At 31.8% G+C, this 16,009-nt stretch overlaps 2 protein-coding genes and 1 pseudogene across 2 annotated transcripts; 2 read left to right on the top strand and 1 right to left on the bottom strand.

Moving 5' to 3' along the window:
- The first annotated feature begins 11,468 nt into the window (after positions 1-11,468).
- On the top strand, positions 11,469-12,118 carry LOC133869866 (VQ motif-containing protein 10-like). The gene has a single exon (XM_062306963.1). The coding sequence runs from the start codon at positions 11,645-11,647 to the stop codon at positions 11,966-11,968; it is 324 nt and encodes a 107-aa protein (XP_062162947.1). The 5' UTR covers positions 11,469-11,644; the 3' UTR covers positions 11,969-12,118.
- Positions 12,119-12,757: 639 nt separating this feature from the next.
- On the bottom strand, positions 12,758-15,198 carry LOC133869187 (cullin-4-like). The gene is made up of 4 exons (XM_062306144.1): positions 15,020-15,198; positions 13,722-13,905; positions 13,174-13,296; positions 12,758-13,060 (listed from the first exon to the last, which is right to left on the bottom strand). The coding sequence occupies exons 1-4, from the start codon at positions 15,196-15,198 to the stop codon at positions 12,773-12,775; spliced, it is 774 nt and encodes a 257-aa protein (XP_062162128.1). The 3' UTR covers positions 12,758-12,772.
- LOC133869836 (VQ motif-containing protein 10-like) lies at positions 15,097-15,733 on the top strand (annotated as a pseudogene).
- The last annotated feature ends 276 nt before the right edge of the window (positions 15,734-16,009 follow it).

Genomic DNA, 16,009 nt, shown 5'->3' on the forward strand with positions numbered 1-16,009 from the left:
GTCTCTAAAAGAAAAAGAAAAATAAAAAACCCTCAATTCTTTCATTTTTTTTTTAATATAAAAATTTCATTAATACAAATAAACTATATACAAAGAGGAGGGGGAGGAATCCCTAACATCAATTGCCTCAAAACAATTGATAAGAAAAATAAGACCCCAAAACAATTGATAACATCAATCATCCCCAAAGCAATTTTTATTTTTAATAAGTTTGAATTTTAGAATAATAAGAAATTATGTGGATTTTTTTAAATTAGTTTGACTCAATTCTAATTGTGGTATATGTGCTGTCATCAAACTATTTCATTCCACCCTTATTCATTCCCAATAAATAATTATTCATTTTCCTAATTGAGTACTCATTCCGCATACCAAATAATGCCTTAATATAGTGTAAAAACCCATAAAATAAATTGGAAATGGACCAAAAAATTGGCCCCGTCTAAAGAATTCTTGGCTTAAAGACCCAAAAAAATAAATAAATAAATAAAAAAGAGCCCACCAGAAATGAGCCTAATTGGGGTGATGTGATGCTTACTATAACACAATAACACCTCGTGTCCTAGAGAATATTACACTATGTTTATTTCGGCGTAAAATGTTTTCTGTCGCAAAATATTTTTCGCATAAAACATTTTCAAGAAAACTGTTGGGTTTTTAATATTGGCAAATTGAATGTCAAAACTTGTTTGTTTTATTCAAGAAGTGAAAGGGTCAAGTGAGAAGAATATTGCAGAACATTATTCAATAAATGAAAGAGTCAAATGAAAAGAATCTTGCAGGATATTAATCAAGAAATGAAATAGCCAAATAAGAAGAATATAGCAGAATATTAATCAATAAAGGAAAGAGCTGAATAAGGAGATATTGCAATATATTTATCAAGAAAATGGAAAAGCTGTGATTTGAAAAATATTCTACATAATTATTTGTTCTTAAATTTTTGGATTTTCAGCAACAAAATATTCTGGAGAATATGTTCGGACACCGCTGCCTAAAAATCTGTTCCTGACTTGTTTTAAGATTTTCAGAGCCTATTTAAATGGGCTTCTAGGCAGTTTTTTTAAGAATTCCAATAGAGAATTCAATTGTGTTAAGAAAATGTTTATTAGGCATAAACATTTATACGTATGTCTCTAAGAGTTTTTGTTTGTTATTGTTGTAACTGTTCAACCGTTGAAGTCTAACTAAAGAGGAGCTCCAGTTAAGGGATCAATAGACCTCTCCGGAATGATTTATGAGAGAAGCAAACAAGTAGGCATTTGTTAGAATTTAAGAGTGTGACTGCTGCAAATGATTGTGGGTACGAACTTCTTATAATTAGTTATTTCTCCTGATAATTAATTTTCTGAGTTTGGCAGCCCCATAGTGGTTTTTCTTTTTGGTGCATACAGTTTCCACTTTGTAACCAAATATTTGTGTTAATTCTTTTTACTGGTTTACATATTTGGTTAACTGTTTAGTTGAGGTTACTTAGGAGTCTAAATTTATTTTCAAAAATATTTTTTGCAAAAAACATTTTTTTGTGTTTGGCGCATACGAAAAATCATAAATATTTTTTAATATTTTTATTCAATCATATTAACCTATAAAAATCAAGAAAAAAGTACACATACCCCCTTTAAACTACCATTCAGTTGTCAATGTGTTCCTCAAACTACCAATTGTGTAAATGTCATCCCTCATTAAAAATCATATTAACCTATAAAAATCAAGAAAAAAATACACATACCCCCCTTAAACTACCATTCAATTGTCAATATGCCCCTCAAACTACGAATTGTGTTAATGTCATCCCCCCTTAGACTACCAAACAATGCCAATGTGCCCCTGCAATGACAAAAATATCATTCATAAAATTCTTAAAATTATATAAAAACAAAATAAAAAAATAATAATAAAAACAAGGGTTTTTTTTTTTTTTTTTTTTTAAGAATTTCACTTATAACCCTTGAACTTTCATCATTTTTGAAAAAATGTATCCAAACTTTAATAAATGTCAATTTAAGGTATCCATCTTTCAATTTTTTTCAATTTTCAACCCTTCGTTTGAATTTTCCGTTAAATCCTGTTAAAATTCACAAAATACATATTTTTCTGGGAAAAAAACAAATTATAGGATTTAGGCGTTGGTCAGAATTTAATGGAATTTGCAAAAATATCCCCTGTCTAAATCTTTGAAAAATTTTACAATTTTTTTTAAAAAAAAAAAAAAAATACAGGGGTATTTTGGAAATCTTAACCGGATTTAACGGAAAATTCTAATGGATAGTTGAAACTGATAAAAAAAAAAAAATGAAATATGGATACCCTAAATTGACACTTTTTAAAGTTTGAGTACATTTTTTCAAAAGTGATGAAAGATTATAGGTTATAAATGAAGTTTTCCTTCTTTTTTTTAGATTTCGTTTTATATAATTTTCAATTTGGGCCACCCCTTGAATTTTAATTTTTCTCTTTGAAAAATGTTTTTAATTTTCAATCTTTTTTATTATTTTTAAATAAAAAATTTAAGTTTTAGTTTTTTTTTTTTTTGAATTTATAAGGATATATTTGTCTTATTGAAATTCTTTTAGGGTTATTTTTGTCCTTTTGTTGGCTTTAGGAGGACATTATTTTTTAGTAGTTTAGGATGGTACATTAACACAACTGATAGTTTGAGACACATTGACAATGGAGTGATAGTTTAAGTGGGGTATGTGTACTTTTTTTCAAAAATTAATTTTTATTCACAACATAAAAGTATTAATATAAAATAATGCTTGGTGGTGGTCTGAAGGTGGTCCACAAGTGTCTCAATGGTGGTCTAGCGATGGTTTGACAGTGGCTCTGTGATGGGCTAGCGGTGGTCCAGCGGTAGCCTGTGGGTAGGTCAGTGATTGTCCGGGGTGGTTTGGTGATGACCCAGCAGATGCTCGGGTCTGTCTTGGTGGTGGTCCGATGGTTCACCGGTTTAAGTAGGAGAAACTTAAACTCGGAAAATGATTTACGGAATTTAAAAATGTAAATAATTTTTCGAAACTAAATAACCTTTTTTTTGTCAAACCGAAAATATTTTCGATTGCATCAAACACATAAATATTTTCGAATGCAGTGTGGCGTAATGGGTCGCTAAATCTACAAGCACACAATCACACAATTCTTCTACAAATTCAAGAAAAATCAAGGAATTGCAAGAAATTGAAGTAAAATCACTCGTATAGTGTTTCTTATTAGAAACTAAGAATAGTATTGCAGTTTGGTGGCCAAACAGTCCTTATTTAGGCTTAAATGGATGTAGGGCCACCACCCTAAAAAGACAAATTACAAAACAATATTGTCGCTCGTTTGAACGAGATTCATAAAATAGATTTTTCAAATTTATTTTGACGGGCAATTTTGAAATAGTAAAAAGTTGAAATTAAGAAATTTTCGTAAAATACAAATTTGTAACTCTTTTAATTTGGGAAAACTTCACTTAAGGGTACTCAATTATCGCAATTTTTGATTTAAAGTATCTGAACTTCAAAATATCTCAAATTAAGGTATCTATTTTTCAAAACGTTTCAATAATATGTCATCCGTTAGAATTTACCGTTAAATCCTGTCAAAATTTTCAAAATACCTATCCTTTTTTTTTTTTTAGGGAAAAAAAAATTGCTAGGATTTAGGTGTTGGTTAGAATTTCTGCGTTTTCAAATCGTAATTTTTAAAAACGCAATTTCCAAACGATTTATGTTATGTGATTTGGTTTAAAATCACACTTATTGTCTATGAAATCGCAATCTCAAACGCATCCTAAGATGATGCTTTTTTGAAAACGCGAAATTTTAAAGGCTAATTTGCGATTTTAAATGCTAAACTATGATTTTGTCAAACGCTTAACTGCTTTTTTAAAAATCGTTTTTTTCAAATCGCACATTTTAAAATCATAATTTTAAATCGCATTTTTTGAAATCATAAACCCAAACGGATCCTAAAAACGCTATGAAAATCCTCCATAATTGTACAGATTATTCAAAAATTAAATACCTTAGAATTCTTAAATTTTTTCAAAAAATCTTGCAAACGTTTGCTTAAAAGCTCAACCAAAAACTTATGAGGGGAAAATCCTCCCTAGACCACCATGATTAACTTCCCAAATAAAAATTTGAAAAGTCTCCCTGCATAATTGCACGGACAGTGAACTAATTTTGAAAAGTCTCAATTCACTATTTAATTTTCACATGTGAGAGGGAACTAATTTTCGGCACCCTTGAATTGGATATGCTTTATCGGAAATGCTAAAAAAAAAATAAAAAATAAAAATTTAGTATAAAAAATGAGTTAGAGGAGTGAACAACATACTAGCCTCTAAAAAAGAGCATTCCAGAGTAAAAGCTATTTTTATGAGTCAATTTGATGAAAACAATAAAAAATTACTCCCAACAGTTTTACCACTTTTACCAAAAAGTTTTGATGAGTGAAAACACTTATCAATTTTGATGAATAATATCAATTCACCAACTTTCTCATCAATTTTGTTTATTAATTTTCTCTCGCATGATCATAGTACACTTTTTTCTTTTTTTTCTCCAATTTTCTTCTCCCATCTCCCATCTTTTTTCACACGATGATGTCTTTATTTCAAGGGCATGAAGGTTTCTTTGTCCCTGACATAAACTTTGTGGTTTTTTCATTTATCTTTTCTTTCTTTTTTTATTGAATTTGGTTGAGAAGTAAATAAAAACTTCTATGAATTTCTTAGCAATGATTTAATCTCAAAATGAAGTTATATGGTAGCTTGTTGTATAAAAAGATTAAATAGAGAAATAATAAAGAAATCTGAAAAAATATTATTTAAATGGAATAGTAATAGTGAATAATTAAAATGGTGAGTTTACTGGGAGAATTTTAAAAAAGTGGCTTACTAGAATAGAAAAAAAGTGATTTTTAGCTACGTTGGTGAGTAAAATGTAGTGAGGCTACTAGAAATGCTATAAAGCACCTTCCCCTATATATATATATATATATATATATATATATATATATATATATATATCACATCTCATAAATAATATATGAATATAATTTTTGTTCTTTTGTTTATGGTTATTATCATGGAAGATTGAATAGTTTTGATTGAATTTTTACTTGTTGAGGCTAATTGTATTGTTATTATGGATAACTTAGGTGTGTTTAGTAAAAATTTAAAAAAATGTTTTGTGTTGTGAAAAGAGTTTTTGAAAAGGTAAAGATTGATTTTTTTTATTTTTTTTATTTTTTTATTTTTTTTTTTGTGGAAGCCACATTTGAAACAGGCCAAAATTTAGCTATAAACCGGTTTAATAAGTTGACAAGTGTCTTAAAACATGTGAGATACACATGTGAGTTTTAATAGGCTTTAACGGTGTTAACTTTCTAGTTTTCATTTTTCTTTTTTAAATAAAAACCTTTATTCTTCTTACCTAACCTCTCTCAAATAAATCTCATTTAATTCTTCTAATCTCCTTCTTCTTCGTTTTTCTTCTTCTTCTTTTTTTTTGTTTTTTTTTTCATGTTCTCTTTCCAGAAATTAATCGGCTTCCACGTGATGAACAAGAGTTTAGTAGTGAGAGATTTTATTTTTTTTTTCCAAATTTTTTATTCACAGCAAGTTCATGATGGTTCTTGTTTTTAAATCTCATTCACACAGGGAAAAAATAAACTTGTTTTTAAATTTTCGCGCGTGTGTGTGTATATATATGTTTGTTTTTTTCTTCAAGTTTCTCAGGCATTTTTCAACTACTCTTTACGTGAATAGATGAACTTGTGGCACGCAAGGTGAATAGCATATGCCATATGGTTCTAGTCCAGCATCCAAAGCAAGATGGTGACCCCATGGACTGCTCTCTTTGCTAGTGAGCGAGCATTGAGCAATTAGAATGACCTTCCCAAATAGGGTAGTGATTGGGGGGGTTTAATTGACCTTCCCAAATACGCAAGGTATTTAATTTGCTTGGTTTATTTGGGTGAAGAATAGCATATGCCATATGGTTCTAGTCCAGCATCCAAAGCAAGATGGTGACCCCATGGACTGCTCTCTTTGCTAGTGAGCGAGCATTGAGCAATTAGAATGACCTTCCCAGATAGGGTAGTGATTGGGGGGGGTTTAATTGACCTTCCCAAATACGCAAGGTATTTAATTTGCTTGGTTTATTTGGGTGAAGAATAGCATATGCCATATGGTTCTAGTCCAGCATCCAAAGCAAGATGGTGACCCCATGGACTGCTCTCTTTGCTAGTTGAGCGAGTATTGAGCAATTAGAATGACCTTCCCAAATTTGTTTAGCCCAACAAGCGCTCGAGTCTGTAGGCCTCACTAAGAACAAAGGCCTGATTTGGAGCCACCAAATCACACTGATCCAAAGTACAGGGCATCATCAACTCGAGGGGAGCCGGTCCTTTATGTACAGAAATATTTTTATAAATAAATAAAATAAAATATTTGTTTTTTAAAAAAATGTAAAAAAAAAAAGAGAGAAAATATTGTTGTTGTTATTGTTTTTTTTTTTTTTTTTTTTTTTTCTATTTTTTATTGTAATGGACATGTGTCGACTTTTTATTAGATGTGATGTGGCTAACTAACAGAATCTGTTAATTTGGTAGATGAAAAATGTGTTCAGGGATTGATTTGTAATTATAACTTACCACAAAAATCCTCAATTAAATTTTTGTATTATAGAGAATAATTTATAATTTAAGCCTACCCCATAAGTCTCATATTCAAATCTTGGCAATTGGCAAGTTGGGTGTGGGAGGGGACCTGCCTATAGGACAGGCGAAGGAGATGCTATCGAAGCTAGAGAAAAAAAAGAAAAAAGAAAATAAAATAGAGTCATGTTATAGAGACGAGTAATGCCATATACCACAATTTTTTCACAATTATTATACAAAGTTGATGTCGCAATATCAATTAATCCTTGAATTTTTTAACAAAGACTATCTAATAGTTGATTGAGACTGCCACGTAAACATTACTTTAAGAAATTTCACAATTCTGACATGACAATTCCAACTATTTATTATTATTATTATTATTATTTTTATAACAATGATTAATTTAAGGGTTGGCTAAGACTGTCACGTCAGCATTGTATAATAGTTGTGAGATAAAAATAAAGTATATAACATTACTCTATGTTTTATGACTGAAAATAAATTGTTCAAAATTTTATTAAAACTCGAACCGCTTAAAAGGGGAGGTTGCAAAGTTCACCTGCATACGTTGGGCAAATAGACTCCGCAGCTCTCTCCCCTTGAGCCGAAATTCGACAACCTAATTTCAGGTATTTTATCCCATAACATTAACCTAATCAGTTCTAACTAATCCTTAAATTGTCTTAATTAAAAAAATAAAAAATTATTTAAAACAGCAACATCAACTTTGTAGAATAACAATGGAAATGTAATTTGTAATCTTACTCTTTGACGCAACCTTCATCCAATGAATTTGTAACTCTTCATGGTCAATAACATATAGTTTCGTCACCGCCTCTTCTAAAATAAAATAAGTACCGGTTCAAATTAAACAATTAGAGGATTTGAAATGAGGGAGAATGAAATTAAAAAATAAAGATCTTTAAAGATAAAAAATTAATTTTAAAAATTTGAACTCATAAAAAAAAATATAAAATTTAAAAGATTTTTTTATTTTGTTTCAAAAAGAAAAATTAGAAGTTTTTTAAAATTTTGAATTTCAAAGGACTTGTGTCCCCAAAATAGTTCGGATTTGAAATGAGAGAGAATGAAATTAAAAAATAAAGATCTTTAAAATAAAAAATTAATTTTAAAAATTCAAACTCATAAAAAAATATAAATTTAAGAGATTTTGTTTTTTTTTTTTTTAAAAAAAAGAAAAAATTAGAAGTTTTTTTTTTTATTGATTTCACTTTTTGTTGATAGCATTTATTTCATGTGGACAGTTGGTGCATTATAAACCGTTAAATGTAAGGTATGATTAAAATTTAACAATTTGAGATTCTCAAATGTTTAAAAAATTTGAAAAATCCTAATCGGATTGTTCAGCCCTTGCACGTGGAATGCGGGAACTTTTTCCCGGCACGGCGAGGGCGAGCCCTGAGGTAATTAAGGTGTAGCTGCATAATATGTGGACCGGCAAGAGCCGAAAACCTGAAGAAATTTCAGGTGTTTGTTCTTTAAAAAAGATGGCGACCGACACCCCACGCCTCTTCCTTCAAATGTCAAGGATGAGTTGTTTTTTTTGGCGTGTGCAATGATTGTGTCGAGGTTGGTTTTCCTTGTACACACTGTCCACGAAAAGTTGTGTTTTGGAGGCAAAACATAAAATAAAAGGAAAGACGAAGGAAAAAGGAAGAGGAAGAAGGGGCGCCCAAAATAATTAATACAGTGCAAGTAAATCCAAAAATTATTATGTTTAAGGGCAAATTTTTAATAAATTCATGAATTAACGCGCGATTTGAAATTAATTTCTTATTATTTAAAAATCAATTTTTACACGTTAAGTTTGTCACAAATTTGAAATCAATCATTTCGTAATTTTTTCGTTTATTTTCTCAACTTCCGTAGTGCCACATCAGCCTTTTTGCAACATTATTTTAAAATATTATTTTTTTTATTATATTATAAATTTAAGAGTTTCAAATTTTATTTTTTATTTCTGTAAAAAAAATTGAAAAAGAGGGAGGTTTGGCAACTTCCGAACTTTCATGATTTTATTTTATTTATTTTTATTTGTAGTGGCAAATATTAAAAAAAAAAAAAAAAAAAAAAAAAAAAAAAAAAAAAAAAACTAAACGTGAGAACTGCCCCACTTTCACCTGTATATTTCAAACCACCAATACGATTCCACGGCTTTGATGAGGGAAGTTCTTTATGCAGGTGAGTAGCCCTCCAGCGTTGACGAAAGGTTGTGAATGCGGATCCCGAGGCATATTTTCTTTTCTATTTTTTTAATTAATTAATTAATTAATTCTTTTTTGGTATTTTTTTTTTTTTTAAGGGTATTTGTGTTTTTATTGAAAACAATTTATGATATTTTTATCTTTTTACTAAACTTTAGTTAAACATTAATAATTTTTAGTAGTTTAGGGAAAACATTAACACAATTGATAGTTTAGATAAGATGACATTGATAATGGGTGGTAATTTAAAGTGAGTATGTTTAATTTTCCTTTATTATTATTATTATTATTAATTTTTTGAAAATCAATTATTAGATATGTATGACCTTCGTATAGGAAAACAGATCCAATGATTAGTTTGAAATTTTTTTTATTAAAGTTATACAAAAGTTATGCCAAGAGTTGTACAACAATCATTTCTCACTTATTTTTACTTAAATGATTTAAATTTTTTGCATCTTAATCTTGATTACCCAATCTGAATAGGCTGTTTCTGAATTTAGAAAAATAAAAAATAAAAAATATATTTCACAGATTTAGCCATATATACATTGGAATATAATAAATATGTTTTCACTTTTCACTATCTAAGAGTACTAGCAACAATTTTTTTTTATTTTTTTATTTTTTTTATTTTTTTAAGTTTTTCCTCAATTTAGGGACTTCTCTATAAAGCTTCACTCCATAATAGCTTTTCTTTTACCATTTAAATATTATTTAAATTAAATTATAGGAAAAAGAGAGAGAAAAAAAATTAAATATTGTTTTAAATAAATGATAAAGGAATGTGAAAGGAAAATAAAATTAAATATCAATGGAGCCATTAATGTATGAATGACTAATTTCCAGTTCACTTTAAAGAAAAAAAGAAAAAAAGAGAGATTAATTTCCAGTTCACAAAGTCGGGGAGGCAGGACCCTCCTACCATCTGAGGCGGCGCGTGAGTACACGCGCCGTCACAGACAGTGGGCCGTTTTTTCCGGATGGCAGTTTCTGTGAAGTTTTTTTGTTTCTCTTTCGGTTGACAGGTTGCTTTGTGGTTATTAACCTAGACAGTGCTTTTAGCCCAGTTTGTATGACCAACTCCCTATTCAAGCAAAGTTATATGTTAACGCAGAGGCATTATTCTGGTTGTCTAGGTTTTATGTCTAACAATCTGTCTGTATTATTTGTCTGATTTCTGTTTGGGTTGGGTACATACCTTTGTGGTGGTGTAATTTGTATACCCTTAAGGTAGTTATGTTCGCCTTTATGGTGATTTATGTACCCTTTTCATATTCTAATGAAAGTTAAACTTTCCTTCAAAAAAAAAGAAAAAAAGAAGAAAAAAGGACCCTCCTACCATCCACATCGACCATCTACCATCTACCATCCATTAAACGTAAACGTACCAAATGGCATGTACTGCTTTACTCGTTCAACTTTGGACCCTAATTAATTAGATTTGCAATAAACATACTCTGATTTCTTCATAATCATTTTGTACTTTTTCACCGTTTTTGAATACTTCAAGAAGAAAAATTGCAATTCAACTTATCTAAACGGTACGAGTTTCTCATGCTACGACGCCATGGAATCAAATCTCAAGTAATTCTAGTGTTTGAATGGATAGGAATTCAAACAGGAAATGAAAATAGTCTTTTTTAAGGGTAGACATAATATTTGATCATCGCCTACCGACTTTCAACATTTGGTAGTTGGAATAAAAAAAATTGTTTCAACATTGGTTCGGTTTCGTAGGTAGTAAAATTTTATTTTGTCGAATAAGCAAATTGACTTAACCGACCTTAATCTTATGGTTTTTTGCATAAATTGTTTGGCTCAAAAACATGTCCAATAAACACTTGTTTAAACCAAAATACAATTATTTGAACCAAAAAAGAAAGAAAAGAAAACCCCATTTTGGCCTATAAAAATAGACTTGGTCCATTTTAAAAATGCCCACGACTAATTGATTAACATTTAACCGACTTAATCGAATTAATCGAAACAGTCAAAATTTATTCTTATCTGTACGAAGCCGTTAATTAATCGACTTTTTGGTTTGATGGGCAAAACTACTCATATTATCACTGATTTAACCAATACCCAACTCTAGTCTTTATAAAATCTAACTGTCAAAACAAATAAGCAAACTGAGATTTGTTCGGGCAATTCAACACCATATAAATTTGTTCACATCTATAATTTAAAATTGCTAATGGTCCGTTTGAGTGTTGAATCTGAATATTATTCAAATTTATTACACAAGTTACGAAGTTTAATTTTGTAAGATAAAATTTAAAAAAATTTAAAAAAGTTAAATAAAATATAATTTATTTTTTTAAAAAAGTAAAATATTATTTTGAATACTATTCGAAGTTAGACATGTCGTATTCCACGTGAGTAGCAAGATACCCGCATCTGAAGGACAAGGGGGGGTTGACTCTTCCAATTTGCTGATTCCGAAATTGCGTTCTTTGACTCGGACTTTTTATTCCTCCAAGACTGCAATTTAGCGGTCAATTGGGTCGTCTTCTCACTTGTAACTGTCAAAGCGCCGTATTCGTCAACCTTCATCACTCGACCTCCTACGTATAAAAACCACAGGCGCTTCAGAACTGAATCCACAACAACAAGAATCGAATCCAGAAGCACACAGAAACCCATGATCAGTTGTTTTTCGTTTTTTCCTTGAGCAAAAAATCCATAAACACGTGCGCCGGAAAAAACCCCATCAGCAAAACAAAAGAAAGAAAGAAAAAGCTCCAAGATATTTTTCAATGGCGTGCGCCCGAGGTACTGAAGCCGTGAAAGTAGTGCTTATTGAAACGCAGTACGTGAAAACGGACTCCATGAGCTTCAAATCCGTAGTTCAGAACCTTACCGGCAAGGACTCGTGTGTTACATTGATAGAGAAGAGCAGAAAGAGAAAGAGACAACCGGTTGCGACTGCAAGCGGCGCCAGCGGCTTTGAGAGGTCAGGCGGCGCCGGCGGAAATAAAAATATTTCGATGTTAACGGAGGGCCTGTCGTTTAAGGACTTGGATAAGTTGATCTTGGAGGCGCCTCCAATGGAGGAATTGCTCTGGCTCTGGGCTGAGTAGAATTAAGAGATTTTTTCTTTTTTGTAAGTAATTACAGCGTTTATATTTTGTTTGAATTTATCATTAATTGGTGGAAAAGTGGAATAAGTTGTTTATTTAATTAGAGGCCAATAAATATATATTTTGTATGCATTAGATGAAATCCAACAAATTAAGATAACGGCTGTGATCAGTCTTGTGCCTCCACGTACGGAATTGAACTCTCATCCGGTTATTATTGTTATTGCTTGCTCGGTAGAATGAGTGGCTCTTCCCCGGATTTTCTCTTGCACGTGTTTGATGTGGACGTTAAAATATAGAAATATGGAAAAGAAAACACAGAACTTGAGGGATAAAGCCTATATGTTTATTTTGGAATCGAATATATTTTAAAAATAAAATCCTTCGGTACTAATTTGTGAAGTATTTACAATTAATTAAGGATATGTTTGTTTCGACGTAAAATATTTTTTGTATTTTATGATGTTTGGTGCGACCAAAAATATTTTCGATTTGAGAAAAAAAAACCTTATTTTGTTTCAAAAAATGATTTTCAATTTTTAAAATTGAAAATTATTTTTTGAATTTGAGTTTTTTCTCTTTCTATCATCGGACTACCACTAAGTTATCGCTGCACCATCACCAAACAACGCTGGACCGCTACTAAGCCACCCTAAACAACCTTTGAACCATCACCAAACCATCTCACTTTTGTCTGATTAGTGTAAATATTCTTATGCTCCGTTTGTTTCGACGTAAAATGATTTCCGTCGTAAAATGATTTCGACGAAATCATTTTCAGAAAAAATGATTTTCTCGAAAATATTATCGGTGTTTGATGAGATGCTCAAATGCATCCTTAATGGTGTTGCAAAATGCATCATTCTTTGAAAAGCTTTCTTCCCATATTGTGTCAAGCGAAGCCTTAAATTCTAAAAGGGACGAGACCATATCTTTGTCTTTTTCTTCATCCATGACAATGCCTTGCCCAGTTTTGCGAATGTATGCGCTAAGAGCTTGCCTTAGTGATTCAAGAGCATTCACCCTCAAAAACAGTGAATGCATCCTCTGAAGGTCCTCAATACGGTTCCCATCCATTAGCATCATGAACCCCTGGAATAATCATATGATGAAAAACTCTGCCATTTGTATAGAGAAGGCAGGAAATAAAGAGAAAGCAAAGATTAACTCAGAGAACAATGGGAAAGTCGTGTCCTCTTTCACACCTTATCAAGAATGGCATATATATGGTGTTCAAGGAGTTTCTTTTCTGCAGTTGCTATTAGTGGCTTTCTTGTACTTGCGTCAAGGTAGAGCAAACATCTTTCATGCTCTTCGTGCAACCTTGTCTGCAACAATGTGTTAACCACAAATCCCCAAAAGGTGAACAGAAATCACATTATGTAGAATCAGATGATAAGCTAGATAAAATTGTAAACTCAGTAAAATATTTTCAAGTGATTTATACAATTAAGTGACTAAAAAGTAAAGTACAGTAGCAAGGAAAAAACAGAAGAATATAATAACTTATGGCACGTTCAGGTGTTCGATTTTTTGAAATCTAAATTCAACTATAATTACTGCACGAATTCCAAGGCAAAATAAAGTTGAAAAGGATGTTTGGATAGTTCGACTTCCTAAGACAAAATTAGAAAAAGTTTGATAAAATCTTATTTGTTTTTGAAAAATTGCGAATATCAATAGAATTTGTTTTTGAAAAACAAAGCGCCCAAACATCCCTTATAGTTTGAAGAGAGGAAGGAAAAAAATGCACCTCTACATGCTTCAGATAATCTGTAACATCTGATTGCTGCATGTATTTCATCCCTTCAGCAGCATAAAACTCAGATGTGCACTCAAGGAATGGCTTCTCAAAGCTTTCTGAGTAAATTCCTAGAGCAGTAAACATCTTCAAAAGATATTGGTTAAGAAGAGTTCTATCCACTGCTTCACCTAATCTGAAACATCAAACAGAACAAAGCAAATTACAACTCGAAATACCAAGTTTCTTAATATGGTAATGGATGATCCAACCATCAACCACATATAAAGAAGAAACTGAAAATTCTTTGATCATGTAGATGATAATTACAGGCAGGAGCAGAAAAGAACATGCTAGAAATCTGCTAGCATGAAAGCATAATCTTCACAATGAATTCATCAATCAGACTTTTAATGGGTTGGCTTCTTCCCATGATGATTAAATAAATCAAATGATGCCAACGAAAAAAGAATTAAGTGCCAGACCCTCACCAAGCAGAGTGGCAACACAGTTTGGAATGGTTCTATACAAATGTAAGTTCCTGACTCTGGAACACGTTTTAATTGATCTTAGCCAAATATTACGCATACTCTTGGTACCAAAATCAAGATTTTAACCTAGTAGGGAATTATAAAAATCAGATGCAACTACCATGTTTACTTATAAAAAAAACATACTGAACTAATTCGTTTCACTAGATGCTTAAACAATTTCTTGATAACGCATCCCTACAAGCATCAAGCTTATTCCACTAACTCTGCAATTTTTGGATTAATGCACCATCAGCAAACTTCAAACATACACAAAAAGAATGCTAACATTAGATACATGAATACACACACATGAATAGTTTTCTAGTTAATTACAGGCATTAAAAGAGTATATATACATCCTTGCAATTAACATACTTGTGACCCATTCCGCTAGAGATCTTAATAAGTAATGCACTATGTACTTCTTTCCTAATAGTTCTCTTGGACCCCACCACCCCCAAAAACCAACAAAAAAAAAAAAAAAAGTGAAAAGGAAAAACATATTATAGGGGCAGAAATCTCTTAAACCTAATGAAAAACTTTATTCGATGCGAAGCGAAATAGAATACCCTACCGTCCAGAAAAATTTCACCGATACCATCCTTCCTATAGTCGGTCTCCAGGCCTATGTGCAAATTGTGTCAAAATCCACAAGATACTATTCGAAGTTAGACATGTCGTATTCCACGTGAGTAGCAAGATACCCGCATCTGAAGGACAAGGGGGGGTTGACTCTTCCAATTTGCTGATTCCGAAATTGCGTTCTTTGACTCGGACTTTTTATTCCTCCAAGACTGCAATTTGGCGGTCAATTGGGTCGTCTTCTCACTTATAACTGTCAAAGCGCCGTATTCGTCAATCTTCATCACTCGACCTCCTACGTATAAAAACCACAGGCGCTTCAGAACTGAATCCACAACAACAAGAATCGAATCCAGAAGCACACAGAAACCCATGATCAGTTGTTTTTCGTTTTTTCCTTGAGCAAAAAATCCATAAACACGCGCGTGCGCCGGAAAAAACCCCATCAGCAAAACAAAAGAAAGAAAGAAAAAGCTCCAAGATATTTTTCAATGGCGTGCGCCCGAGGTACTGAAGCCGTGAAAGTAGTGCTTATTGAAACGCAGTACGTGAAAACGGACTCCATGAGCTTCAAATCCGTAGTTCAGAACCTTACCGGCAAGGACTCGTGTGTTACATTGATAGAGAAGAGCAGAAAGAGAAAGAGACAACCGGTTGCGACTGCAAGCGGCGCCAGCGGCTTTGAGAGGTCAGGCGGCGCCGGCGGAAATAAAAATATTTCGATGTTAACGAAGGGCCTGTCGTTTAAGGACTTGGATAAGTTGATCTTGGAGGCGCCTCCAATGGAGGAATAAGGAATTGCTCTGGCTCTGGGCTGAGTAGAATTAAGAGATTTTTTCTTTTTTGTAAGTAATTACAGCGTTTATATTTTGTTTGAATTTATCATTAATTGGTGGAAAAGTGGAATAAGTTGTTTATTTAATTAGTGGCCAATAAATATATATTTTGTATGCATTAGATGAAATCCAACAAATTAAGATAACGGCTGTGATCAGTCTTGTGCCTCCACGTACGGAACTCTCATCCGGTTATTATTATTATTGCTTGCTCGGTAGAATGAGTGGCTGTCCACACGCCACTCATTCTTCCCTGGATTTTCTCTTGCATGTGTTTGATGTGGACGTTAAAATATAGAAATATGGAAAAGAAAACACACAGAACTTGAGGGATAAAGCCTATATGTTT

Source organism: Alnus glutinosa, chromosome 5 (assembly GCF_958979055.1).
Source record: "Alnus glutinosa chromosome 5, dhAlnGlut1.1, whole genome shotgun sequence".
Lineage (NCBI taxonomy): Eukaryota > Viridiplantae > Streptophyta > Magnoliopsida > Fagales > Betulaceae > Alnus > Alnus glutinosa.

What these genes read in the sequence shown, in the direction of transcription:
- LOC133869866 (XM_062306963.1), top strand. Translation starts at nt 11,645, where the DNA reads ATGGCGTGCGCCCGAGGTACTGAAGCCGTGAAAGTAGTGCTTATTGAA.
- LOC133869187 (XM_062306144.1), bottom strand. Translation starts at nt 15,198, where the DNA reads ATGGGTTTCTGTGTGCTTCTGGATTCGATTCTTGTTGTTGTGGATTCA. An exon ending in CAGTCTTGGAGGAATAAAAA is followed by an intron (nt 13,906 to 15,019) that starts GTCCGAGTCAAA and finishes TTGATGTTTCAG; the next exon opens with ATTAGGTGAAGCAGTGGATA. An exon ending in TATATGCCATTCTTGATAAG is followed by an intron (nt 13,061 to 13,173) that starts GTGTGAAAGAGG and finishes TGATTATTCCAG; the next exon opens with GGGTTCATGATGCTAATGGA.